The sequence below is a fragment of the Pezoporus flaviventris genome, unplaced genomic scaffold (assembly GCF_033815535.1).
Source record: "Pezoporus flaviventris isolate CSIRO_AGI_PZ_B2104156 unplaced genomic scaffold, CSIRO_AGI_Pfla_v1 ptg000041l, whole genome shotgun sequence".
Classification (NCBI taxonomy): Eukaryota; Metazoa; Chordata; class Aves; order Psittaciformes; family Psittacidae; genus Pezoporus; species Pezoporus flaviventris.
In genome coordinates, this window is record NW_026892589.1 from 6,405,842 (window position 1) to 6,433,831 (window position 27,990).

At 48.7% G+C, this 27,990-nt stretch overlaps 1 protein-coding gene across 2 annotated transcripts in view; it reads right to left on the reverse strand.

Annotated features, from left to right (window-relative positions):
• Nucleotides 1–13,513: 13,513 nt before the first annotated feature.
• Nucleotides 13,514–27,990, reverse strand: part of PPIL2 (peptidylprolyl isomerase like 2) — a 70,731-nt gene continuing 56,254 nt past the window's right edge. For both annotated transcript variants that reach the window (XM_061466061.1, XM_061466062.1), the window contains 5 exons: nucleotides 26,064–26,120; nucleotides 17,369–17,441; nucleotides 17,144–17,206; nucleotides 16,537–16,676; nucleotides 13,514–14,926 (listed from right to left, as the gene is read on the reverse strand). In XM_061466061.1, coding sequence (XP_061322045.1) covers nucleotides 14,833–14,926; nucleotides 16,537–16,676; nucleotides 17,144–17,206; nucleotides 17,369–17,441; nucleotides 26,064–26,120 — 427 coding nt within the window. In that variant the 3' untranslated portion in view covers nucleotides 13,514–14,832. The remainder of the gene's footprint in view (nucleotides 14,927–16,536; nucleotides 16,677–17,143; nucleotides 17,207–17,368; nucleotides 17,442–26,063; nucleotides 26,121–27,990) is intronic.

Below are 27,990 nucleotides of genomic sequence, written 5' to 3' on the forward strand. Positions count from 1 at the left end.
CTGAAATGCTGCCTCTGCTCTGGAGACAGACGCAACTGCTGGTCCTGCCTGATTGCATTCAAATTGGATAGAAATGTCCTGCACACGTGTGACAGCCAAAGCTTTCCGAGCAATTGCACACGAGAGCAGGTTTTGCCCCTGTACCTTGGCTTAATTCCAACCAGAGTAATTGCATCTCCCTCTTGCCCACCTTTCCCTGGGCGGCTCTGTCTTGAAGGACCCAGTGTGTTGCAGAGGTGGGGTGATGTGACTGATGTGTGTAGCTTGCACACAAGTATGCGATATTTGCAGCATTAATGGGGATCCTGCTGGCAAAAAGTGCCATATAAATGTAAACTCATCACTCCCAAAGCGAGCCAGCATCCTCGTGCACAGCTGTACACAAGCAGGTGGTATTAGTGAGGCAATGGGCTGTTAAATCTCCTTCTGCTACAGGAGCTTTACGAGGGTCCCTGACTCCCAGGGTGACAGTTAGACTTTGAGGCTCTGGTTGAAGAGATGCAGGCTCCCGAAGGGGCTCAGCTGGATGCCGCAGTGATGGTGGGGGTACTCTGACAGGGGACTGTCCTGGTGCTCAGCGCTGTCTCGGCTGCCTGTGGGGGGGCTGCTGCAGCTGAGCCCCATCTGAAGATTTGCTTTGGTGGTTTCTGGTCTGTGGGGCTGTGCCAGGCAGCCCAGTGTCCCTGCCCAGCTGGAAAACGCTGCAGTGGGATGGGGAGTCGGTGGGAATGTCAGTGTGGTGGGCAGTGCTTTCTGTGCCCAGGGTTTGTCATCCCGCTTGCACATCCTGCTCTGCAATGCCATTTAAGCAGAACCAGCCCCAGTACCAGGCTTACAGGACCCGATAGGTTTAAAGGCACCATGCACTGAGACTATGGTGGCGAGAGGCAGCGTGCTGCACCAGGACAGCTTCCTAACACCAAACCCAGGAAGGGAAAAAGCTCAATATAACTTGGGAAATGAACTGAAGTGTTTGAGTGTCCCTTCCCTGCTAACGTTGCTGGGCTGAGCGCAGCCATGCGCCGCCCCGGGACAGCCCCGCTGCCTCCCAGCCTCCCGCTCTGAGCGCAGCCGTGCGCTGTGCTGCAGCAGCCCGCGTGCAGCGCAGTCATGGGGCAGGCGATGAACACAGCGTGTTTTGTTTCTTTATTTAGCACGTTCCTCCTGAGAGGCTCCAAGGTCTTGAACTTGGGGTTTTACTGAGCTTGCTGTTTGCCTGCCCGGGCCTCTGTGCGCATGTGCGGGGCTGCTGCGGTGGCAGCGCTTTCCTCTCCGGTAAAGAGCTCCCAGGGGCCGAGGGGTCCAGGGCAGCCCCATCTGTCAGTGCAGACTGCACAGCCTCTGTGCCCCGTCAGCACCGCACAGGTCTGCCTTTCCCATCACACTGTTGACGTTTGTCCATATATTTTAGCCTCATTTGCTGTGCCTTCCCCCTCCCCCTTCCCATTATTAACGTCAATGCTCGGGAGATCTCCCACGCTCCATGAAGCCCAGAGCCCCTGTTGCTTCCCCATGGTCTCCCCTTTGCATCTGGCTGGCTCCATGCCCCGTCTCCCAACAGCAATCTGTTCCCTGTCCTGTCCCAAAGCCTGGACCGCATGTAGAATGGGCTGAAGGGTAAAATAATGTTGTCCAAAGGTTAATGCTGGGCTCTTTTGGGCAGGTGTGGGACTGGCATCATCCTCTTGCCTCATATCATGGTCTTGCTGGCTGGAGCCCTGCATAGCTCGGCCGAAAGGAGAGCCCCCACCTCAGTCAGCTGCACACCCCTGTCCTGAGAAGACCCTGCAGTCCTCGATGCTGCCAGCACAGGGCAGTTTGCAACTCGAGGCTCTGGGTGTGGATGTCTCACTTCTCACCTTGGCAGCAGCAGCTTTTCCCGATCGAGGGCTTTTGCTCCCTGTCCAGCACAAAACAGAGAGGGCCGGTGCTCGTTCTCCTTGTTCACTGGGCAGTGTCGGAGCACATCGGGCTACAAACTCACAGCAGAATTACCTGGCTCATCCCTTGGTTTCCTAGAAATGCAGCGGCCAGCCTGGCAAGCAGAGCCCCAGCCCGCAGGCTTGTTAAATCAACACGGCAGTGACCATTGCCTGAGGTTTGCATTACAAAGCGCCCGCAGCTGTGCCGGAGGGCGGGGGGTGTTTTTTAACCTTTGCTTTTTCCATTGAGCTGTGGAGGCAAAGCAGCCTCTGAAGCAGCACTGAGGGAGAAGCCCGTGTGCACGAGTGGGCAAACCGGGTGTTTGAGCTGGGTCCAGCCACTGGAGCCCCAGATCCTGTGAGGATGCCGTGCCTGCATCTGGCTGGCTTTGAGCAGCACTGCCAGTGTGAAGGGCTGCATGGGAACTTCTCTGGTTCCAGTGCGTGTCAGCTCTGAAAACCAGGCTTATCTCCCCCGAGCCGTGCTGTACGGCCCCTGTTTTAGTGTGCGCAGGCGGTGAGAGCCGCAGCCAGGCTGTGTGATCATCGCCAGCCTTCTCATGAAGGGTCAGCGTCATCTGCTCCTGGGCTGGCCCAGCCGGGCTTCCCGGGCACCGCTCCCATCGCTCAGCATCGCTCATCCCTGCCACGGCTCTGCACGGCCCTGGATGGTGTCCCCTGGGTGTGAGCTCCGGGTGGTGCCTGGTTTGGCTTCGCTGTTGCTCCCTTCGGCCTTGTGGTGCTACGGGCTTGATTTTAATGGAAGATGAAAGCGTGGCAGGGCTCGGAGGTGGCGGAGGCGGCCCCGTGCTGAATGGAGCTCGGGCTGGCACTGATTCCTCGACAGAGTGAACAGCCCTGACACTGGGGTGCCTGCAAGCCCTCACCCTTGGAACAAGACACAGAGGCTGAAAGAGAAGGTCCAGCACCGTGTAACTTGTTTTGTTATGGATTAATTGCTGCAGTACCCCCCGGCGCTTTGCTGAACTGGCCCTTTAACGTCTTCTGATCCTTCTCTGTTCTTTCAAGACAGGCGCGCTACAAACTGCTGCCTGTGCTTTCATGCGGAGGTCACACATGGCAGAGATGTCCATCTTGCCTCTGCACATCTCCGGGCAGGAGGCTGGGAGCAGGTGGGGTCCATCTCTAAGACCCCTTACCCAGGGCTGTGCCATGTGTCTGGGAGCACCCTGCCGCAGGGCAGGAGCCAAGACCCTTCATTTCCGTGCGGAGGAGCAATGACGTCTTGTACCGACAGACTGAGCACTGCCCAAGCATCCACCATCTCCTGCCGGGACTCAGCCCCCTTTGCTGGGCACAGCGGAGCTGAGCCGGGCGGTTTCCTCTCTGGAAAGGCTTCAGGCGCCTCCCGGGGCGCGGGAGGGCCCTGCTGACCCCGCGGCTGTAATCGCGCTCCTGACTCCAGGCACCTCCCGGAGCCGCTCTTGGCCCCGTTCCCCGCTCCGTCCCCAGGGCGGGCTGGGACCACGCCTGGGCAGCGCAGCCCTGACCTGAGCGCTCCGGCTCCCAGCGGACTGCCCCGGCCCTGCCAAGCGCTTGCAAAACCCCAGTTATCTATTCCCCGCAGCTCGCTGGGCGGAGAGCAGCACCACGCTGCTCTTTACATCTATTCTTAATTGTGGGGTTTCTCCTTATACCAGAAGGTGCCAATAACAACACAGCAGGAACTGCTCCCAGACCCAAAACCGTCAGTTTTCAACCCTTTTTTTTTCTGTGACAAGTGCCAGACTGGTTTCTTGCCAGCCCAATGTCTGCTGACAGCGTCCAGCAGCAACACAGACAGGGAGGAGCGACGGAGTGAATGAGGTGTGCTCCCTCAGCCCTGCATGGTGATGGGGACAGTGGGTGACACTCAGCCCTTTGCTGAGTGGGGCTGAGACACACACACCCCCCCCCTTAATATCTGTTTATGGAACTAGAGCCAGATGAAATGCAAAGCCAATACAGACAGACAGGGCCTCCAGGCCAATGCTTCAGGAAGGGAATTTTCCAGGAATACATAAATTCTGGAAATAAGACGATGGTTCCCAGCCTTTCTGGTCCCGTGGGATGAGGGTGTTGGGGTGGAGGGACAGCAACTGTGCCCCTGCAAAACCGGACCTGGGAAAAGGCAGAGGAGGAGCTGGGGAAGTCTGACTCAGCCCTGACAAGGTGGGGTTGGTTTGTGGTAACTGGTTTCAGCCTTGGCACTGGGTGCGGGGCTGGGGCTGGGGCAGGGCAATGTGGGGTGGTGGCCAACATAGCCTCAATCATAGAACAGGGTTGGGTGGCCCAGTGTCCCCACAGACCTGGCGTGGATAAGCACTGCTTTCCTGATGGAGGAAAAATAGATCAGTGCCTTAAAATGTGACCCTCCAGGTTATTCCCTGTGTAAATACATGCTCTTAACTAATCAGAGCTGCTAAAGTTAGTTAACTTCTTCCTTGTGTCTCTGCCTGCCTCCTTGCAGAGCTCTGCAAGGTAAAAAACACAGTGAAAAATGAACTTATTCAGCTGAGGACCCGGGAAGGATGGGGATCAAGAGACAGCCCAGGGCCGGGGGGGGATGGAGAAAGCAGGATTATTGTGCAGGGTGAGGCTGGCATTGCCCAGACTGTGGCAGTGAGGGGCCAGCACCCAGCTGCGCAACCACAAGCCAGGATGCCTGCAGGTCCCAGACATGAAGACCTTTTCCTTGAGCAAAGAAAAGCTGCCACCCTCTGACCATTGAAGCCTGGGAGCCTCATTCACTGCCAGTGCCTTTCCCTGCCAGCTCTGGCTCCCCTTGACCTTCCCAGCATGGTCACAGGGCTTGATCCCCATTTCTGTGCTGCCTGGGATGCCCAGTGGTGAGGGGGCTTATCACGGCATCCTAGTGCTGGGACAGCCGAGCCTTCACCCCCCTCTGAGCCCTGGCCTCCCCCCCTGCCGCTGGCCCACAAACCCAGCTGCAACAGCTGCAAAGTGGGAAACTGGGCAGGCGCCAGGGACTTTGATCCCAGCCATAGGAGCCTCCTCCACGAGCTGCTTTCTCTTGCGAAACCACCTTCTGGGGGGGCTGAGCTGCCCCATGGCCTTTGCAGCCCCAGGAAAGGGAGTTTGGCTGCTGAACCACGGGGTCACCTGAAGCCTTGTCCCATAGAGATGCCAGCACTGGTGTGGGGCAGACACGTGTTGCACCTAGTACATACGTGTTGCACCTTGGATGGCTCCCACGCTGCTGTGCTCCCTCCTGGTACCTCTGTTCATATCAGCCAGGGCAAGGCCAGCCAAAAACCTTCCCCATTGGGAAACACCAAGCAGAGGGCGTGTGACCAGCACAGCACCAAGCCCCTTCTCCTGGGGTGCCCGGCGGGACAGGACAGGCACTGGCTGGAGCTGCCCCACTGACAGTGGAGGCACCAGAAGTGGATGTTCACGTTTGCCATAAAATCATCACAAAAGGTTTTGTTGGGTTCTTTTACTTCTTTTTCCCTTCCATAGGAAGCTCAGCAGCCCCAGCCCGCTCCAGCTTGGGGAGGACAATGCTGAGCTGTTGGGGGCAAACCTTGTGCTGTGCTGGTCATGCAGTATCAGGTGCAACACGTGGCCAGGTATGAAAGGGCTACAGGTCCTCTCTGCTAAAGGGCTCAGGGAGCTGCTGATGAGCAATTTCTTTTACCCACTTTTGTTGTCTTTATTTTAACTCCAGCACTTTCCAGCACGCTGGTGGAGGGGCCCTTTTGTGTTATTCAGATGCAAACATGGGAAATAGTTTTTGTGTTTTTTTTTTTTGTGAAAATCAAAGGCACAAAACATGGAGGTCTGAACAGCAGCAGAATAGCATCTGGGGCTTCTTGTACCAAGCTTCCTGATGAGGCAAACACAAACCCTGTCCCAAAGTCCAAACCGCTGCCAGATCCTCAAGAGAAGGTGATGGCTCCACCCTGAGCTGCTGCTGCAAACATCCTGGGATGCCAGGTGGACACAGCAGTGCAGGACCAAGGCTCTGCCCTCCCATGAGCTGCTTTTCTTCATTATTCTCTGCTTAAACCCAGATTTTTCCTGTTATTGCTTGTCACTTTTATTAGTGTTTCTGCTCCTTTATTTATAACTGCAACCTCGTCTCTCACACCCACAGACACATGTGTCAGCGAGACGCCTCTGCACAGGGGGCTGAGCATCCTGGGGATGTGTTTCAATCTGCCACCGCATCCCCAGTTGTCCCCCAGGGCCAAGAAGTTGAGGGCATTAGTGCCATCAAGCCTTTAACATCACCCCAGTGTCACCCTGCCATGGCTCCATGAGCACAGCAGTAACTCAGAGAGTTTTTCCACTCCGACAAGTAACCTGAGTTGCTTCCAGTGCTTCCCTCCTGTCTCCCTGCAGTTGGGCTCCAGCATTCGCACCCTCTATCATGCCTGGATTTCATGGTTTTGCTGCCCAGAGCTGCTCCCCTCCAAGGGAAGTGCTTCACCCGCAGCACCCAGCTGGGTCCCATTGTGTTTTGGGAGCATTTGGCTGCTGCAGCTCCTGGTGCTGGCTGAGACTGAGCAAAACCCAGTGCATTGGTGCTGAGCAGTGGAGCTCATCACAGGGCTGGGGCTGTCACTGCCGGCCCCTGTGGTGCAGCAATGGCTTGGCAGTGTGGGAGAGTTCCCATTCTTCCTGTACTCCCTGTGGACTGGGATGAAATCAGGGTTTGGCTCCATGTTGTCCCCTGCACAGTGCCTGGGAGAGAGATGGGTCTGGTTCTGGTCCCAGCAGAGGGGATGGAGGCAGTATCACCAATGCACCTTGATGCTGCCAACCAGCGCCATGGCACTCACAAGCTCTGCATGGACACAGACCCCGACCCTTTCTCCAGAGAAGGGAATTCTCCTAAACCAAACAAACCCAATCCCAACCCCAAACGTGTTTTTAAGCAGAAACAAAGATCAGAAATACTGTAACTGGTGGAGACAAAGCACCAAAAATAGCATCCAAAGTTTCCCCCGTGCGCTCTCCCTGCAGGCAGCCTGCACTATATTTGTCTTCACTTGCCATTTCTGCTGCAATCAATTTACAATTGCCGCTGGCGAGGAACCCATCCATTAAAAGCTCGGCTGAGATCTGTGCCGAAGATGTCTGTAATAAAAAATCTGGCCGTTCATTAAAGAAATAAAGTGTCCTGCTCACCAGCTCTTCCCAGCCTTAGCAAACCCCACTCTAATTGTCACCGGCTGCATTGTCCGGGCTCGGGAGCACCCATGGAAGCCTAAAGCGGGTTTTCTTCCACGTGGGGAGGGATTTGCTCCGCAGCTGCTCTTGGAAGCTCTTGGCTCTTGCTGCGTGTCAGTGCCTTATCTCCTCAATTTGCTGCAGGCCGCCCTGGCAAGGCAGATTCCTCCCGGGTCAATTGCTTTTATCATAAAAACAAATGTTTTCTGTCATCCCTTTCATCCCGGGATGAAAGCGCAGATAGAAATCACACTGCTCCCTGCGCTGCCTTGGTGGGCCACGCTGCCGGGCGCTCACCCTCACCCCAAAGCAATGGGTAAGAGGGATGGGAAAGTCAAATGGGAGCCTGGAGCATCCCCTGCCTTTGCTCTCTGGAGGTTTGTGGCTCTGCTCCGGCTTCCTGACCCAAAGCATCCCGACCCAACGCATCCCGGCCTCCCAACTGGCTTCGCAAGACAAGGGGGTGCCCACCTGAAGCCCCTGTGCTCAAGGGAGGGACACTGGGGGAGGCAGGAGGGTGACGGGGCCGTTAGGAGGAGGCTGGAGGCACGCAGCGTGTGTGGCCAAGCAAAACAGCGGCTGCAGGGGGATACAATTGCTGCCTATAAATAGCAGCGGGAAGCAAGCATTAGGGAGGGAAAAATGCTATTCAAGCTAAAGGACAATGTTGGCACAAAAGCAAATAGATAAAATTGGCCATTAATAAATGAAGGCCAAAGATTAGAGAAAGTATCTAATATCAGCAAAGTGAGAGCTCAGGAGGCTTTTGGGGGGGGGGGGGGGGGAAGGGTAGAGGAGACCTCGACGAGCGTTTAGAACAGGCTGTGGCTGTTTTCTAAAAGCCATTAGGTTATGAGCTGTCACACGCAGCCTGCTGTGCCCGCAGAGCAGCCTTTCTTTCTGTGTAAAAGGGAAAAATTGGCCCCTTCCTGACGTCAGGAACCACAGAGGGGCCTGGGAAGCTGCCCTGTGCACAGCCCCATGGGTTCAATCCCAATCCCCACCACTTCAACCACCCTTGGGCAGATCGATCCATCCCAGCCCCCCCCGGAGCCCTCTGTGCCCGCTCTGCCCTTCACAACCCCATCAGGGACCCAACCTGCCCGGAGAGATGCTTTAATCCCCAAAGCTTCCCCACAGGCATGGCTCAGCCAGGGAACGTGGGGCTTGGGAGGGCTTTTTCTCACCACGGTTAAGGCATCGCACTGGCAGCAGCAGCTCCCACCTGCCTGTCCTGCAGTGGCCAGTGAAGGGCTGCTGCAGCGAGCACATCCTGCACAGCCCCCCATGGTCAGCAAGGCAGGGTGCCCCTGCACTCTGGAAGACACCAAAACAATCAGCCTGGAGCCCTGTATAGAGGAAAACCCTACAGAGATGCAACCCCTTGGGCCAGCAACATGGGAAAGGCCCCAGTGGAGGGAGCAGAGGGGCCTGGGAGAGCTGGCTGGGTTTCTTTCCCTGTTTTGAAAGCAAATCTGGCCGAACAAGTTCATGAGGGACGAGGGACAGTGAGCACCAAGCTGCCCTGCCTCAGCCCCTCTGACCTTTAAACAGTGTCTGGCAGGAGCAAAGCTCTGGCATTGCAGCAGCCCCAAGACTGCAAAGCTCTTGCTCCCACCCCAAGCAACAGATAGATGGGCACCCATCATTCCTGTATGCACCCTCCTGCATGTCCCATGGGACGTGAGGCAGGCAGCACAGCCCTGTGCTAGACACATGGACTGGTGCCTGCAGGACACCCGCCTTGTTCCCATGTCAGCCCTTCACCCTGGCCCTGACTCCACAAGCCCTGTCCCTGCGCTGATCCCTTGGGAAAGATCAGGGTGGAGACCCCGTGGGAACTCAAACACCCCTGGCCTTGGTGGTAGGGCCATGGTTGGGCTGTTTGGGGATGGCTGGGAGCTCCCTGGCAGTGCTGTGCCTGTACAAAGCCCAGCTCTGGGCACCCATGGTGACCCTGAGCAGGCAGGGAGCAGTCAGAGGGGTTCTGTGACCTGCTGCAGTCACTGCAGGCTGCTGCGAGGGCTTCACTTTGCTGCCAGGGAACTGCAGGATTAATTTTCCCTCTTTGCTGAGAGCCTGGTGCCACTCTGCAAGACACATTTTAGCCAAAAAAAAAATTACTGGCTTTAGTGCAAATGGCACTGTTTGTGCTGGTGGGGGTAGATAAAATGGTCATCTCTGGCCTTGAAACCCTTTGATGTCACTGACTCCTGCAGCAGCACCCTGACTGTCCCTTGCAGGGCTGGCAGCACTGGGCTGGCAGATGCTGTTGGCCCCATGCAGGCACAGGGACCCATCCCATCCCATCCCATCCCATCCCATCCCATCCCATCCCATCCCATCCCATCCCATCCCATCCCATCCCATCCCATCCCATCCCATGCCGAGCAGCTCCCACACGTGGCTGGGCTGGGAGCAAGACCAGAAGGCTGCTGCTGCCTTGGGGCTGCACCGGCTCCGGTGGCTGGGGCTGTACGCGGGCAGCAGCGAGTCCTGAGTGTGCGCACGGGTACGGCGGTGGCAGAGACCGCTCCTCCCCGGCTGCTATTTCCAGCGGATGAAGTCACCGGGCTGCAGCGCCTGAGCTCAGCTCGGGGTGAGTCAGTGCCGGCCTGGCCGCGCTGCCCCCACCGCGCAGCAGCACCGTGCCCTGCGCCAGCCCGGCAGCGCTGCCCTGAGCGAGGGATGAGCTCGAGGGCTCAGGCTTTGCAGCAAAGCAGTGCCAGGCCTCCAGGCTCACTGCGGCTTCCCTGCAGGGTGCCCCGGGCTCAGCTCTTCCCCGTGGTCCTGCTGCCACCAGCCCCAGGCAGGACTGAGCTGCTTTGCAGAGCCACCTCAGTGTTTGTCCAGAGCAGCCACAGGTCCCTTCAGTGGAGATGTCCCTCCCGGGGCCATGAGGTGCCCCACACCCTGCTCACACCGTGCTGCTTGTTTAAAAATCCCAATCCATACTTTGCACACACGCTCTCGGCTGGGAGCAGCCGTGCTGTGCCCGCTGGCCTCAACACAGCACCACAGCTCACCAGCTACTGCTGCCTCCCTGTAGAGGTATCCAGCAAGGGACACATGCACTGTGCTTGGCCACATCTGGATCCTCCCAAACCTGCCTGGGCTGCCCATGGGATGTGCAGGAGGCAGGAAAGGGACCAGAGCTGCCATGGTGGCTTTCACACCAGCAGGGCTGACATCACCAGGAGCCTCTCTCCTCTCCAAACCACCCCGGGATTCTGGTTTCTTAGAGGTGTTTTCTGCTGCAGGGTTTAAGGCCCAAGAAGCAAACCTGCTCCTGGGTGTTTGTGCCAGGTCAGTGAGCTAAAGCCTTATGTGGGATGGACAGGGGGACACTGCATGGCAGGGCAGAAGGGTGCGATGCCACCTCACTGTCCCCCCTGCACCACAGCCTGGTCACAGCCTTGCACTGCAGAGGGGGTCCTGGTCCTTGTGTGTGTCAGGGATGGGGACACCCAGGTCAGGGTTGGATGTCACTGCTGCGGAGGTGACTATCACAGAGCGGAGGGGCTGTGCTCCCGAGCTCCGAGCACAGCCTGGGCTGCAGCCCCTTCCACACAGCCCCAGCACAGGGTGGTGACACCCTCCGCTATGGCTGTGATAACAACACTCCAAAGAAAGAGAGGAAGCGAGAATTCCCCGGCCGCGCCGCGCGGTGTCAACGTGCTGCCGGCCGGGGCCCGCAGCCGCCCGCCTCCTTCCTGTGCAGTCTGATTTAGTTTGTTTGCCTTCCCCAGAGCAAACAGTGTTGAAACTTGGGGGGTGTTTGGCAAACCCCCTCCCTTGCTTATAAAAGCTGCTTCCTGGCACGAGGCTTCCGGCATTCTGTTCCTTCCAAACACCGCTGGCAAGGGGTGGCGGGGGGATCCCAGCACTATTTGGTACCTATAACCCAGCATCTGAGCACTGCGTTTATTTGCCAACTGCTCCCACCAGTGGCCATGGCCATAGCTGTGGCTCCACCACAGGCCGAGCGGATTAGTGTGGTTTTTAATCCACAGTAAGAAGTAAATTAGAGTAAATTTAGCACAGATGAGAAGTGAGCTGAATTCTGCACACATTTCTCCACTCCTCCCCATTGAAGCCCGTGCCCTAACAGCAAAGGGTGGGATCTGGGGAACGCTCATTGCCTGATCCCTGTCCTGAAGGGAGCCAGGAGACTTTGAAACATAGTTTGAGTCCTCACAATTCACAGCCCCACACAAGATGGGTACCACTATCATGTACCATGTGATGCTGAAGCGAAGTATCTTGTACGAGCCTTGTATGAGCTCTTGCCTCCAAGGCTGTAGCAATTCAAACCAGTGGAGAGCAGGCAAAATTGAACTGAACAATGTTTTGGGCTTTTTACATGGAAGCAGAGTTGCAGCTATTCAGCTTGACATCTATTCAATCAGTGCTGTTTCCCACACAGACAATGCTATGGTCCTCAGGGGGCCAGGCTGACTTCATGCCAGGAGAAGCAGAGGTGAAAAGCTGTGTCTCCTGCAGCCCCATGTCCTTCTGTGGCTCTGCGGAAAGGAGCAGTCACGGCTGCCAGCCCCACTGCACGTCACGGCCTTCTCAAGGGTGTTCTGTGCTTGTGGTGTTTGCTGCTCCAGTGCCAGATCTCAGGAAACAATGAATTCAGTGGTTACCCAGTGCCTCTGCCTTTCAGCAAAGTGACTCAGGTATGAAGCAATGCAAAGAGTGCTGGTGTTATTCTAGACGAGGTCAGACAAAAGCTACTTCAGTCTCTGGTTAAAATCCTACTTTTTCGCTCTAAGCACATTTACTGGAAATGTGTCAAAGCCAAAGAATGTAAAAATGTGCTTACAAATAGCACAGCAGTTCCCAGGAGCGAGTTTCTGTAGGAAGGCTGCACAATTCCTGCCTGTCCCTCTGCCCACTGCAGCAGCGGGCTTGGGTACTCCCTTAGCACGCTGTCCTTGCTGGAGAACCAAGCAATAAAAAGGGCAGAAAAGGTTTCAGCAAAGCCCCCTTCCTCCCCTTTCCTGGCTCTGGTAGTGCAAGCTCTGCAAGTCACCCTGCAAAGAGCCAGGTTTTGTATAAATGAGGGATCACCACACTGCCCTGCTCTCTGTGGACCCACCCTGTGCCCCCATCAATACAGCTCAACATCTTCCCCCATCTGTCACAGAAGAGCCTGTGTCACACCGTCTGCGGATTCCAACCACTGGAAGAAAAGCTGAAGTTACAAAAAATTATCCAAGTTTGCAAAACTGCAGGTGCAGGAGGGGGCACAGAGGTGGGAATGCAGAACTGAAGTTTGCTGTGGTGCCTGCCTGCCTGAGCAGAGCCATGATACTTGCTGTCCTGCAAGGCTCAAACAACCCCAGCCCGGGTGCTGACTCACCACACAGCCTTGGCCAAACCACTCAACCTCCTCACCCCATTGCAGCACCCTGGGGACAGGCCACAGCCAGTGTCTCCCAGCCTGGAAAGACCAACAACAGCAGGAGCACCAGCAGGCCAGGCAGAGAAGTGGATTCAGGCTGTGCAGTGAACCGAGGCTGACAAGCTTCATCCCTGCTTAGAACAAAAGTAAAAGGGCTAAAGGGTTATGCTCAGCCCTTCCTAGAAACCAGGAAACTGTTCTTTCTTTTGTGTGCAATGTTCTAGTGGGAAATCATAATGAAGCAGGCAGTGCAAAGGCAGTGCCTGGAAAGGCAGCAGTCCCTTCTGCACTGTGCTCGCAGTGGTCCTTCATGGACTGCAGCGAGTGCTGCTAAAAAGCTGGAGTAGAAAGGGAAAGTGGGTAGTTATCTCTGCAGCCTGCTGCTGTGAAAGGAAACCGTCCCTTGTATCAATCTGTAACAAGGACTCTTGCTGAAACAGGAGTCCTTGCCACACCTCTGTTGCCTTCCTTGTAATTAAAAGCTCCATTCTTTCATAATAATCTCCATTTTAATCTAGTACAAAAAAGCATTTTACTCTTAGGGATGTCATTAAACTGCCTATTCCAGCTCTAGCAGTACTGTGAACTTAATGACTCAAAAATGTGCTGAAGTACAAGCTAGGTAGAAAGGATCAATAACAATTTACGAGGAAAAGGCCAGCCCAGGATAAGCAAGAGGTTTCAATAAGACACAAGAAACTCAAGCTTGAGGAAAGTACCACCATATCCCTGTTCCAGGAATCAAACACATGTTATTTCAAACTTACACGCTGCAAAAATCTTACAAAACAACTCCCCCTATTATTCTTTCAAATTAGTTTGAACTTCCTATGATTTAACAAAGATGTAATCATATCCGCAAAGATCCCAGAGCTCCTCATGAGCATCTTAAAAAGTAGGAATGAATCACTTCCTTGTACGACAACCAGCTCTGCAATGCCATGATCTTGGAAATGACAGCTGAACAGTCAAAGGCAAGCACTCAAAAGAAAATAAAAGCATTTAATGCAAAACATCTTACCAAAAGTTTTTACAGCAATTTCATATAAATGGAGTCTTCTCCTAAAACAGGAATCCACCGATAGAAATGTCTTGTTACAAAGGTGATTACAAAACTATCTCCTCAGCCACACAGAGAGGTAGGGAGGGTATTTCTGTCAGCTGAAAACACCTAAGATGAACTGAAAAGTAATGTTCAGGGTCTAGCCTGCCACATCTAAGTGATAGTTACACACGTAAGTTTTTGGATTAAAACTCACAGGCTGATATATCTCTACCCCATAAGGCCTTTATTAAGCTTCCTAATAATTTGTGGGTATGCAATGGAAATATCTGCCTGCCAGCTGTTTTATATGGTTTTCCCTAATGCTGGGAAGACTGATGTCAGGGCAGACTATGGTGTGTGCTCCCCTGAAAGGAGTAGGCTCCAGGGATGGTTAAAAAAAACATAAAAGAGTAAAGAAAATGTTTCTATTCCTGCTCAGTTTCTCCAGGCTGTAGTTTCTGGGACCCAAGTGCAGGTCTGAACTGCGCATCCTGGCCCCTCTGGCAGCACAGCGGCTCAGGGAAGGCCAGCTACTGGGTGAAACAAGTGGTGCAGCTACCCCAGGCTCCCCACCTAGATTCGCTGCTTCCCAGGCTGTCAGAATCTTCAACGGGTACAGACAGAGCTCATTTTGGAGTGAGCGAGGCCCTATGCAGACTGACAGCAGTCAGCCCAGCCAGGATCCTGGCAGCCCTGCCAAGAGCAAGAGGCAAAACTGGTCCTGGTTAAGAACTAGCAAAAGGCAGCTGGAAGGGAAGGGCAGGAAAGGCTGGAGCCCTCTCCTCCCCTCTGCAGAGCATTATAGCAGCACAGGCACTTCCCCAGCACATTAATTCATCCCTTCCTTTGGCACACTTGGCTCGTCTGGAAATGATTACCTGTAAAAGGAGTTCTTTCACCAACGTTGCTGTTCACTGAAGTAGTGTCCTGTGAGGCTGGGCTCTGCCTGGTCTGCTGCCAGCCAGGCAGAGAAAGGCTCCAGCTAATCCCCTGCAGAGCTGGGCTGCCTGCTCCCCGCTTAGCAAAACAACAACAAAAAGGCCTTCGAGGAAGATGCAGTGGGGGGAATGCCGCTCCCTAGAAAACAAAGCCACATTAACCAGCCTTAACAAAGCAACAGTTTTCTTCCCCAGTGGAAGTGCAGCCTGGTGCCTTCCCTCCCCAGGACAGACTGTCTTTCGGGCTCTTTGGGGACATGTGGGAAGCCGCCTTTTCTTTTTCTGCTGTGCTGCTCCAGTGCTAGGCTCCCCACGCTGCTACCAGGAGCTGAAGTCCCCGAAGCCTGTGCTCTTCTTCTCTTTCTTCACAGCTGTGCTGGTTGAGGGGCCGTCATCTTCCATGCTGCGCTTCCTGGAGCCAAAATGAAAACAACTTTCAAGGACTATTTAGTGTTCAGTGGGACTGGGGCAGCTGGATGCCTTTGCTCTCCCAGCATCAGCTATACTGGAGCCAGCTCACCCCTTATCAATCAGAGAGGAGTGAAAGACCCATGGGGATGGTTTGGGTCAGGCTTAGAACACCTCCAGGAACGTGTTCAAAACCCAAGTTCTCCAGGCCAGAGCTGAAGATTTAACAGCTGTACTTTTTTAGCACAGCCACAACGAAAATGTGAGCCACAAGTTCTCACCCCACCTTCTCACCTGCATTTATGGCAGCAGAAGGATTTATGGGGAATTAGGTGTAAAGCAGCTGGACAAGCTTTTCAGACCCTTTCCTGTTTCTTGAGCACAGCTTCTTGCAGTTGCTGCTGCTATCCCCAGCCTGTCTCAAGCAGAGTCTGCAAACCCATGGAAACACTATGGAGCCAGCTCACATACTGTGGTTTTATTGTCAGGTATCAGTGGCCAACAGGGAGAACCAAAAACCCTGAACCTGCCAAAGGGCTGCTATGGACCAGGTTCTCAAGACAGGCTGCAATGAGTGAAGGACTAGGAATGAAAACTCCTTTCTATAGAACTTGGTCCTTTCCACATGGCTGCAAACTCTGCTCTGTAAATACAGTGCAGAATAGCAGCAGTTTTAAGCTGAACATTTGAAGGAAAAAGCAGGATTTTGTAACTGAAACATTTTACTGACCCCACATGGGCTAACATATTTTTGTTCTCACAGTCATGCAAATGCCTGTAGATCACAGAAGCACACATAAGCTGATTAAATAGTTGTCCAGGTCTGTGCATGCATACATGCACACCTTCATGCAGCAGATAGACAACAGCATGTTCCAAATGCTTTTAGAGAAGTCTGCTAAAAACAAGTGGAAGGCATTCATTTTAACTGTTCCAAAACTCATGCTAAGGTGCTGCTCAGGCAGATTCTGCATTTTCCTTAGGAAAGCAAGTGATGCTGCCAATCCCAAAGGGTGTACAAAGGGTGTCTGGGAGAGGATGCTTTAGGACAAGCCTGTACAACCAGCCAGGTACCCTGGAGCTACCTGCCAGATGTCCTGTGCTCCCACAGCAAGCCTGGGAACCTGCTCCCCTTTCCGACCACTTCAGTTGTGCTGGTACAACTGTTTGTGCAGCTGAACAGGGAACCAGATCAGCAGGCTGATATAGGTTTAAGGCAACTACTTTGTGCAGGGAAGGAGCTGCTAAAAGAGAAACATCTGTGGGACCGTGGCCTTCATGAATAACTGCAGAAGAGGAAGAGAGTAAAAGATGGTGTAGGAAGTGACACACTACAGTTCCTCAAGGACTTCTGAATTGTGGAAATATATCTACAGTTCTGAAGTCAACAAATGCTGTTAAAGACCAACCTGGTCATATTCAAGTGCTAAAATTAACTTGTAATCTTGAAGAGGGTCAGCAGGGAACTCTTGAATGCTAGGACTGCATGAAAGTGTCTTTGCAAAGCCTGCTGGTACAAACCAAGTATCTAAGCAATGGCACTGGACAAGGTCAGTGTCCAGCAGGAAAGGCAATTAAAACACTCAACAAAGATTAGATGGGCAGGGCACTCACGCTGCAGCCATGTTAATGTATTTTCCAATCCCCTGCCGGTAAGTTTTAGGAGTCTGGACCTCTTTCTTTGGTGGGACCACTTCAGCTTTTGCTTTGGCTGCTGCTTCTTCTAGCTGCACCTTCTCTCTTTCAGCAGCAACCTGTGGGAAACAAAGAGTTCAATCTGTTGAATAAGCTAGTCCAGCATAAGGAGAAAATGCCTACAGTTCTTTGAAGCTTTAAAGCACTCTAAACCAGCAATCAGCACCACTATGATTACAAGGCAGGCTTTGGAGACAGACTTCAAGGGCTACTACAAAAAGGCTGTCTGCAGCCATTATAACAAGACTCCTCTCTTCTCACCTGCAGCTACCAATAGCTAGTGGGGACATTTGGAAAGGAAACCACTGGAAGCATGATGGACTGAGAGCTGTGCCACTTCCTCTCCACTGAAAGAGTGGCAATAATCTGGCACACAAGACAATGCTGAATGGCAGCTGATTAATCTTAGCTTGCAATCATAGGGGCTAGGGGGCTGCACATGTTCAAAGAAAAGGCATTTAGTTACAAAGTTCTCTAAAGAAGAGCTTTGTCCTTTCCAGAAAACAAACTAACTGACTATCCTCACCTGGGCATCTGCTTCTTCATATGGATCAACAAAAACGGTTGTTGTCTGAATTCGTATTTCCTCCTGGGAGCAGAAGAGAAGAAGAGCAATTCAGTCTGCTGATTAAGTTACACCATCTCCCCCAAGTCTGATTTTCAGGGAAGGACCAGTGGGGTGAACTGCACTGCCACACAAGGCCATATATGTTTGCTCCCTCCTGCACAGCCCCTGGCGCTTCACATGTACCTTGGGACGGTCTGTTTTGGGGTCACTTTCCACGTTCTCCATAGCAGTCAGAGTCTCAAAGCCACCAACCACCCTGAAAGGGGAAGAACATAGTTTCCAGCTGTCACAACACACTCAAAATACATCTAATACATCCACTACCCGAGCAGATTTGTCCAAAAACCTGGCAGCCACATAGAGGACAAGTGACCACACGTGGCCATCTTTGCAAGACATATACCCGTTTCAAAATGGGTTCATTTGCTAATGCTACATCCATAGATCTGTTACTCCCATGAGCTTTGAAAAACAAACCAACAGACTCGCTCAAGAAAGCAAATGTTTTCATTAACTTCTGAGTTTTACTTTTTAGGTTTCTTTTGTTTTTGAATTGTGTATCAGACTGAAGAATGTCACTAGCAGGAAAGGGAACTGTAACTGCCACTACTGGGGAGCAGTGACAGAGCTGGCTGTAAGAACACCACTACCAGAGAAAGCACAGGACTGCTCTAAAGCACACCATGACCATGAGTTCATGAGGGCTCTGGGAAGGCAGCAGCACATCAAGTCACAGCCACAGGATAACATCGGGACTTTTCTCAGTGCAGTTTTTGTTTAGGAGGACACTAGATCCTTGGCCTCAAGTCAACATATGAAATACTTGCTTGGAAATGTTTAAGAAAAGCTGAAGAGTTTCTGGCCTGTTTAATGTTCATTTTTTAAAAAGTGTGGAACAATGGGGAAGTTCCAGAAAAGGATATTTGGAGAGGATAAATGCAGTGACCCAGATTATTATAAGCCTGTCATCTATCCCAGCAAAATAATGGAATAGCAGAGACAGGACATGATTAAGAAAGAAAGGAAATAAGAAATGGCAATCAACAAGGTTCTGTGGAAAACAGTCTGTCAAACAACCTTCTATCTTTGTGGTTAACAGGGATAACAGTGTCCATGGAACAGACTGCTGGAAGGCGGCAGATACGTTGACTGATAAGAAGTTAACCCAGCACACATTAAACAAACAAATGTGCTGACAGGTGTCAAAATCTAATTCTGGATAGGAACCACTGAGTCAGTATGTTTCCAGAGGGGTCCTGCTGGGATCAGATCCTGGTCCCAGGGTATTTAACACTTTTATCTACATCATCATCCACAATTAAATTTGAAAACAGCTATACTTAGAAGAGCAGTAAATAAAGACAAAGACAGGCCGTTGATGCCGAGCAATCCAGGCCCCTTAGAAAAGCAGTCTGTAGCTGGACAACATCTGTTTTAATAGAGCCAAGCCACATGGCCAGAAACCAAAAATACAGCCCATATTAACGGCTGTAGGACAACGAGAAGCAGCCATAATTCTCAAAACCTGCTCCTGGAGCCAGAGGAGTTTGGGACCAGGAGTTAGCATCAAGGGCAGGAGACACCATTTTAAGGAGCACATAGCTAGACCCTAATGCATTTTGGTGATCCTCAAAACCTTCAGTCATTATGCTAATTAAACCTTATTGGGAATACTTTGCAACTTGTACATTTTAAAAGGCTGTGACAGACATGGTATTCACAGGTTATCAGTAAATGACCTAAATAGTCTATTTTGACATGATTATAAAGGGCTAAGGGGGAAGAAGACAGAGGTGTCAGGCCTGCAGAGTGTGTCATTCTCTTTTCTTCTTAGCTTCTTGTCTCTCAAATGGAAAATTACTTTCTTTTATACCCCTGCATTCTATAACATTTTGCAGAGAGTATCTCTATGCAAATTACATTGTCAGCAGAGTGAGTTCTCAATACAGGTTTATGGTTTCAGACTCTGCTGCAATACCAATAAAACCCAAAAATTAATTTAAATGCAAACCACCAGCTCAGAGAGCTCTGGCCAGAGGAACTGGAAATAACTTAGTATTCACTTCTGTCTTGGGAGCACTTGGAAGCTTTGTCAAGGATCAGGCCCAGCTGAAGCTGATGTTTCATCAGTAAAAATAAACCCCCAAAAGGACAAGATCTGATTGCAAACATCACCTGTCCAGTAAAAGCTGAACTACACGCTGAGCACAGCACTCATGGCTAGATGAAAAAAGACCAGGAATATCCCAACTTAAGGTCTCAAGCTGTAAAGGATTTTGCAAGCTGTCCTCTGATTTATCTAAGTAGAGATACAAGGTATCTGCAAGCTCTTGAAACATTACATGTTGTTATTGTCCAACCTCATGATGTTACATTGCAGCACTAAAATCAGTTTGATGAGATACAATGTGTCTAAGCCCATGCACTGGCATCTGTTACAGCAATTGCTCCTCACAATGAGGAAAGCAACACGCTGGAGTAGTTTTGGGGATTCTTTGCCTGTCCTACAACACATTCTGGCTATAAGAAGAAAAGGTAATGGACATCTGGCCAAGAAAAAAGCCCAGACAAGTTATATGAAGAAAAGACCATCAGGTCAGTACATTAAAGCATCTAAAAAACCTTCTAAAGAGAGTGCCACTACTTAATATTACTGTAATATTCACTAACTTTGAGCAAAAAAGAGATAAAATATGTCCTATGAATAAATAGGAGTCTCAGCATAAAGAACTCTGTACATCATTTTCATTGAAACAAAATGCAAACTCCAGAAATTTAGGCTAATATATATTCCTTTACATGCTTCACATGTGCTAAATGCATTACCCAGACAGCAACAGTTCACATGGCGTTAGCCTTTCTCACACAACATCACTTGTGCTAAGTTGGGAGTGCAGTGGGAAAGAGAAGAGAGAAGGGCAGAAACAAGCTTAACCTTTTTCCCACTGTTTCTTGGCTCTGTTCCTTTCATAAGGTGCCACACATGCTTTGTCCTAAATTGACTAAGTGAGGTTTAAACAGATGTTCAGATGATCGCCAACAAAGATGATACCTTAAAGACACCATTTACATTAGAACAAGTGAAACCGAGGGTTTGTTGTGTGCTTCCAATAGATGCTGAACAGAGAAATGATGATCTCAACTATATATTTAGCTCAGCATCCCTGAGACAGTTGGTTGTATTTTTAGAGGAGCTTGACAAATGTTGCATTACATTTAAGCATGGACGACAAGGTAACATTTAGGCTTTTTCTGTTAGCAGGGTAATGAAACAAAAATGTGCCCTTACTTGTGCAATTCTGCTCTTAAAAACTGAGCAAAGTTAGCACTGGAAACCTTTGCATTTCAAATTTAGAGACGTTATTTAAAATCTTACTTCCTGTTAAGACTCCTTTATGCAAACAGTAACCCTGCTTCATAACCACTGCCAATGTCTTCGCATGAAGTGTAAGTGAAATATCTGGAGAAAGCGCTACCTATCTGCAATATGCCAATATAAGTCTGGCTGTACATTAGTTACTGCTGCTCCCAAAGAAAACTGCAGCTCCCTTGCAGTCTTGCAGACATTCACAAATGGACTTCCTATTTCTGATAGTTTTGTTTAGAAGAATTATAGGAATTAAGCCTTATGCAATGCTGGGGATGGCAGTGGTCCAAGATGATAGCGTTTCCTGGTCAGAAGATGATACAAGAACAATGTCTGGATTTTTTATTTTTGAAAAAGGCTTTAAACTAGAAACAGAAGCCAGAAAGAAACATTGTTGTTTTGTAAACACATTCTGCCCTCAAGGTTATTTTTATAAAAAGGAGTGCATACATTTATATACACACACAGAGGGAACAATATAGGCATGTCCAAACATGTACACTCAGGACAAAATGTACACACCTCATCTGAAAAGGATCGAGCAATCTGAACTTGCAACAAGGATGCAGCCAAAACATCTCAATCTCTCATAAGGGCTTAATCTAGCAGCGGAGACACAGCAATGATGGGCACTGAAAAATTAAAACAACTTGGAGAAAAGCATTTTGAAGCTAGACTCAACAGATGAACGGATGAACAGTAAGGACTTCTCTGTGTTGGCACAGGTTCCTCTTCAGAGATCACACAACTGCTCTGGAAACAATGGCAGCCCTGGTGCACCTCCAACCACCCGGTCCTCCTGTGCTACAGGACACCACAGCCAAGGCTTCCACAGGGAGCCCTGGTTTATTTTCCCACCTTGCTCTTCACTCTTCTCTGGTGTCTGGGGAGAAGACTCTGCAGTGCAAAATTAGGTCAGGCTCCCCGCACTGATTCAACAACAGAATCTGCCTTTCTGCTGTCACACAATTTCTCCGTTCTTCAGATGAGTTGCAGAAGAGCAACAGGAACATGAATTTCCCCGCTTAGAAGCCACTGGGGTTCATGGATTCAAATCATACAGTGAATGATACAAGTGGAAACAGATACTGTGCATTATTTAACTGTACCTGGGTATCTGAATAATGTCTGATACTTGTTTTATATAGCTGATTACTTTAGAGGACAAGAGTTACTCTCATTGCACTGTAGAAAGCAATAAACATGTTAAGGAATACTTAATACAGAGTGATAATTATCCAATGAAAGAAAACTCTTCCACAGAAGCATCTGGCAAGGGCAGGAGGGAAGAAAAGACAAAACTGAGCTTGATATCAGCTACTGAACAAGTGCCTCCAATGTGACCAGGTCCGTGGTTTCCCAAACTACCTTGCTCATTATTTCCAGGAACAAGAGAATTGAAGAATGAGCGGCAGAAACCTCAAGAGATGCTTAAAAGTTATCTGCGTCAGCAGATACATGCAGCCATGTACAAAGGAGAAAACTGTCCTCCATATACTCATCTCCTGTATCAGATGCCACATCCTTTTCTCAGTTCTTGACAAACACAAGTGATTCTCTAATAAACAGAACTGCTGCACAGATAATTTTCAGCTTTGCTACTTTTCTCTCCACTTCCTCTATTGCCTTTCTTTTTATCACATCACATACTTGCAATCTGCCCTCACTTTCAAGCCCACCATGCTCTGCTTGTCCTAAATCTCACCCAAAATTGAGACAGCATTTCTCTCTTCCTGTTGATCAGCATAGCTCAATTACCTTCCACTATTATTTTAAACATACACTTTTTCATGTGTCCCTTTAGCTCTGGAACAGGCTCTCCCAAAACATCCACAAAGCCGTTAATTTATTTTTCCTGGGGCTTTCTTTTTCTGTGGTTCTTCTGAAGTGCAAACTGTCAGTGGAAAGCAGGCTGAAAGGGGTCACTGTTGCAACTTTCCTCCATCTATATGCAGTCTATTTTGCACTTACACATGCTCTGGGGCAGAGATTATGTTTCTATTTCTGCTTACAAAGGGCAAATGTACTAGGTCTCTCATCCAAGGAGCTGTGGATGAGAACATTGGAGTAACAGAAAATATAATTACAACATGGATGAGATGTGCTTGCATCTAAATCTCATACAGCACACCAGACTGGAATGTGAGCTGATACTGGTGTTTGGGCTGTAACATCCCCATGCAGCTCACACAACAGTTGAACTCCCAGTTATAACATGGGTAAAGAAGGAGAGCCCACGCACACAGCCCACGACAGCAGCAGTCCCCTGCAAATGCTTCTCATCCACTCTGTGCAGAGCAAATGTATGTTGGTAGGTTTACATCATTTGAGTTTCTAAATTAAACCTTCTACCAGCAAGCTAGAAGCCAAGAAAAGCCACCAGTTAGTTTTCACATTAATTACAGCATTCTCTAAGTTAGGAGAAATGGTAATTAGGAGAAATGGTAAATACTAATTTAATCTAGGCAGCTCTGCTGGAGCAAGAAGTCTGTGCTGCCTGCAACACACCTCCAAGGGAACGCGTTCTTCTCTCATTGCCTTTGGTTTTGCTCCCCATATATGCCAAATTACCTCTTTTATTTTCAGTAGCATCTGTCCTCATTACTGCCATGGTGGGCAGCACCATCATGACAAGATGCCTTCCCTGTCCTCCAGTCTCTTCTCCCGAGACTTGAAAATTCCAGTTCATCAAGCCAGACACGTGCCACTTTTCATAGTCCCACTGCCTGCAGCTGGTGTGTTTTCCAAACATGCTTAACAGCCAAACATCCAACATTAATAGCTGCTGCTATGCAAAAATTGTGTTGCAAACCAGTGGGGACACGAATAAGATGCAGCTCCAGAGAAGGAACTTTTCAATGTGCCATCCCACACAGGACAAAAAAAAAGAAAGGGGTGGGGAATGGCTGCTCTTTCACTCTTTTTTGTTCTCTAAAGCACGGAAAGCCTGCTGAAAAGTTCTACACAAATTACAAACAGGTCAAAATCTGCTCTCAAAGATATGGATGCGACACTCACTAACATGAACCAGAACTCCACAGAAATAGCTGAGGGTACAGTTGAGACCGGAGTATTTAGGTTTTTATATTAAGTGAAATAAGTAATCCTCAAATCTATATATGAAACTCACAACAGGCCAGTAAGCATTCAATTGAGACAATCCAATTTAACATTCATGGAAATAAAGAACTAAGATTTCATGGGTTCATTGTATTCTTAAGCCTAGATATTATTCCTAGATATGCTTCCCAGATATTATTGTGCTATACAGTCTAAGATCAGATACAGTCACCAAATCCTGGAAACACCCAGGATCTAAAATAGCAAACTAGAGCTGGAGTTCCACTACAGATACAATCTCTGTAATCTTTTAGCTTTTATGGCTTTTAAAAACAAACACAGGTAAAAAGAGCTGAAGGATTCTGATGACAGGATACAGATCTTAAGAGCTGCACACAGCAGCCTTTTATATTAAATTTGTAGGTAAATTCACTTATTCAAATATTCAATTTTTAGATTAATATAGTGACTGGAATGCATCTAGCCCAGCATCTTCATTTTTTACATTCTTTGAATTTACATGCAAGAGAATCCAGAGTAAAATTCACCTTGGCTGTGTTCATACAAAGATGTCACTCAGTGTTCATGCAGGAAGCCAAATATGATTCTACATCAACATTTTTATGAAGATTTTCCTTTGTATTTCAGCGACGAATATTTGCAGTGCTGAGAAAGCAGCACCACTTCTTTACTCCAGCAACTAAGTTCAGATTCCTGTAGTAGCAAGGACAATTAAATTAACTGTCCTTTAATTAAAAAGATTAAGACAGTCTTTGCTAAAACTGCATAAATCTCTGCTATATACACGTAACCACATTTACTTGGACTGAAGTAATACCTCTCTAAAGGGCAATGCACATTGTGAAACATCATTTGAGCTCGTAAGGTACTTGAGATGTTATGCATGGCTTTTGGGAGCCCACCCCCTGCACCACAGGAAGCTGAGCTCCTCTTATTCTTTCCTGGTGAATTATGATAAAACTGGAGCACATTAGGGAATGCAAAGATACTGAAGGACTAACCAGGATGCCTGCTCACTGAAGCCAGGCTGCATCCAGGAATGAAGAACAGTCACATTTTCAGCTGAGCTGTCCTAACCCAAATACTATTTGATGAGGTGGCAAGCTCAGGTTAACAGCATTACCATATGGGATTTAATAGGATTTTGCAAGGAGGACTCAATTTGTAGCTTAAGTGAAATAGTCTTAGGATACAGGTAATGTAACCCCTCCAAGAATGTACTTGCTCTCACCCTTCGGTATTAGAATTTGCTTTATTTATCTGCTTTCATCAAATGATAGGGAACTCTAAATTTTTCTAGGACAGACCTAAGAAAAAAAAAAGAACTGTATTTCATAGGGTACAATTATTGCAGAATAAGTATTGGAACTAACAGCACTAAAGTAATTGTTTAAAACTAAGCCAGTTTCTGCCTCAAGAACTCTAAGACAGAGAAGATGGATTAAATATATCACTTTCATTGTACAATGCAATTGTATGGCATCCAATCAAAGTAAACAGCACATGTATTTATTTTCAACTGCTGCCTTTCAAACAGGTAAAACTATGAAAAGAATTATGAAATCTTCACTTTAAAAAGATTGTAAAATCCCTGGGAACTACCAATGAAACAGGCTAGTACAATTCTCCTTCCTGCCATTTGCGCGGAGGCATTTGTTAGAACAGCTATGCATGACTTGGTAAATACCATGTACCAGCAGCAGAGGAAGCAAAGAACAAACTGTAACATAAAGCTTTTGTGATCTCCTCTGTAATAAATACCTTGATCTTTATCATGTGAGGGCTTGACTGGAAAAGACTTTTAGAAGAGACTTCTTTTTACAAAGAATGAAGTTCCCTTGCTGTCTTGGCATTGGTAGTATCTTTATATATCTACACACATAAAGCTGTATGCATATACACACACATGCACACAAACATGCAGATTTTATACTGATGATAACTGTCAGGAATAAAAAACCCCAGAAGAACAGAATAAAATAAAAAGGGCCAAAAGACTTAACCTATGTGGAAGCTCTATGTTCTATGGCATGATGAACAGCAGCCCGGTCATGACTAATTTCCTGGTTTATAGCTCATAAGAGGATGAAAGCAGTGTTGAAGAGGTAATCTCTTATGTCCCAGGAATTAGCATGCACAGATATTAACACGGTTGGTTACAGGATGATGATTACTTTGTTCGTGACTCCCTTGAGGGCCACCCACAGAAGGGAAGTAAGGCAACTTACAGTGATAGAAGGAGGAAAAAAGGCAGTCTAATGACTGGCACTGATGCAATGTTGGCCATCTACTCATGACCAGCAGAACTGGATTGTGAGATATGAGTATGCTTCAGTTCAGTTGCAAGGGTCACTAGATTCTTTTCTTAAGGTTTCAGACATACATGAGCGCGTGTCTGCTATACTGCTGCTCATAATACCCTTCACTTACCTTCCAAAAACTGTATGTTTCTTGTCCAGATACACACAAGAGCGGAATGTGATGAAGCTGGAAGGAATGAAAGACATAACTGTTAGCATATTATCACATTGACACTCAACAACAGCCAGTAATGCTTAAAAACATGAAAATGTTCTTTTCCATATGCAAAAGCTCTCTGAGACAAGACAAGCCCCTCTCCCCTTCTGACTCCTTGACAGGAGGCCCGCTGGCCAAACATCCTTTGACTCCTCTGTTTTGTGGGTATTGTCTTGGATTCTGGAGTTTTGACTTCTCATTTTTACACCTTACTAACATCTCTAAACAGTACTCCAGGCATGGTGACTTGCACAAGCTCCAAAATTAAGCTGAGCATTTGCCTTCTTGGCCAGACAGGCCCTGGGAAGCTCATGCAGGACAAGGAGACGTGCATCCTGCTTGAGAAGTACATTTCTTGTGCGTGATTGGAAGCTTCTATCCAGTGAATACAGTTGTATAACACAAGAGTCCCTGCCAGTGTAAACTTTTATCTTTCAGGATATTTACTTTTTGCATTTCTCTTCCATTACATTGGCCCGTCGGTGATCCACTTCTTTGATCACTGCAAATTTGTGTGTGCTTTGGACACAAACACAGCAGAAGAATATTTCCAAGAGTCAAAAATAATGAAAACCTGTGAAACTTGGATTTTTAATCATTTTTAATTCATTGGACTTTTAATTTTGGGGTTTGTATTTTTACACTTAAAATGTGGGAACTAAAATACCCAATCCAAAGCAACTTTGACTCTAAAACTTTTCTCTAAAGCTTAATGCTTCTTTGGAAGACATGGACTACAAGCATATGAGACAGAGGTTTCCACACTGTGGTCTGCAGACTATGATGGCCCATCTTGGCTGGACATGCAGTGCTGGCTCTCCTCCCTGTCTCCATCTGTTTCACTACATTAGAGACAGCTAAAAATATATAAGCATTCCAAAAGCACTTTTCCATATAAGCAACTGCCTCAGGAAGTTATAGGATTGCAAATAGGAGGGGCTGCAATCTGCCAGAAAATCTATTTAGACATACCTTGCCCTAGGAAAGCTTTGAGATGCTATGCAGAATGCCAACTCCTACGCAGGGCAAACATTACAACTGAGCCTTTTGCATGGGTTCTTTGCACCACTTTATCCCCAGATAGGCAGTACTTAAAGATTATTAAGTGATCCGTTATGTAGTGTTGTAATAAAAAACATCTGAGTGGTAGCAAATAGAGAGAATGCTTCTCATCCCTCACTACAGTCAAATAAAATTAAGGTCAATGGAATTAACATAACTCAGGATGATCCTGGAGGAGAATTCCTGAACATTATTTGAGCACCACCCTACACAGGGGACCTGGCTCACTCTGCACTGCAGTTGCCCATCACCTACTGTGAAAGCTATTCACCCAGTTCCTAAGTGCACACCAGTTGCCAGAAGTGTCTAAACATGGCCTAGGAAGCTTTATAAATATGGGCAGCTGGAGCCTCTCAAGGACTTCACATATAAAGGAATTTCATATTTCTTTGCAAATTTTAGGGAAACATATGATTACATTTACAGGAGCAGATGATGTGACTCAGTATGGCACATCGCTCATGAACTGTCTCTTTAACTTCTGTTTCTAGAATCCCCCTTTGAAAAAAAAAGAAGCCTCCACTCTCCCCTAATTTAGCACCTGAGTTCTGGCAATAACATTCAAATCCAAAATAAGCTCCACAGCAACTCAATCCTGCATGCTGCCCAACATTTGCTTAGCCTTAAGTATGTGAGTAAGCCTATTAAAGGCCCTGAGACAAGCACTTGCAGTTAATTAAAGCTAACCACACTACTGCATAGTTTACAAGCCATAATAATTCTTAGCATTATAAAGACCAACACCAAGAACCCCCTCCCTTCCTTCCTCCCTAGTCCC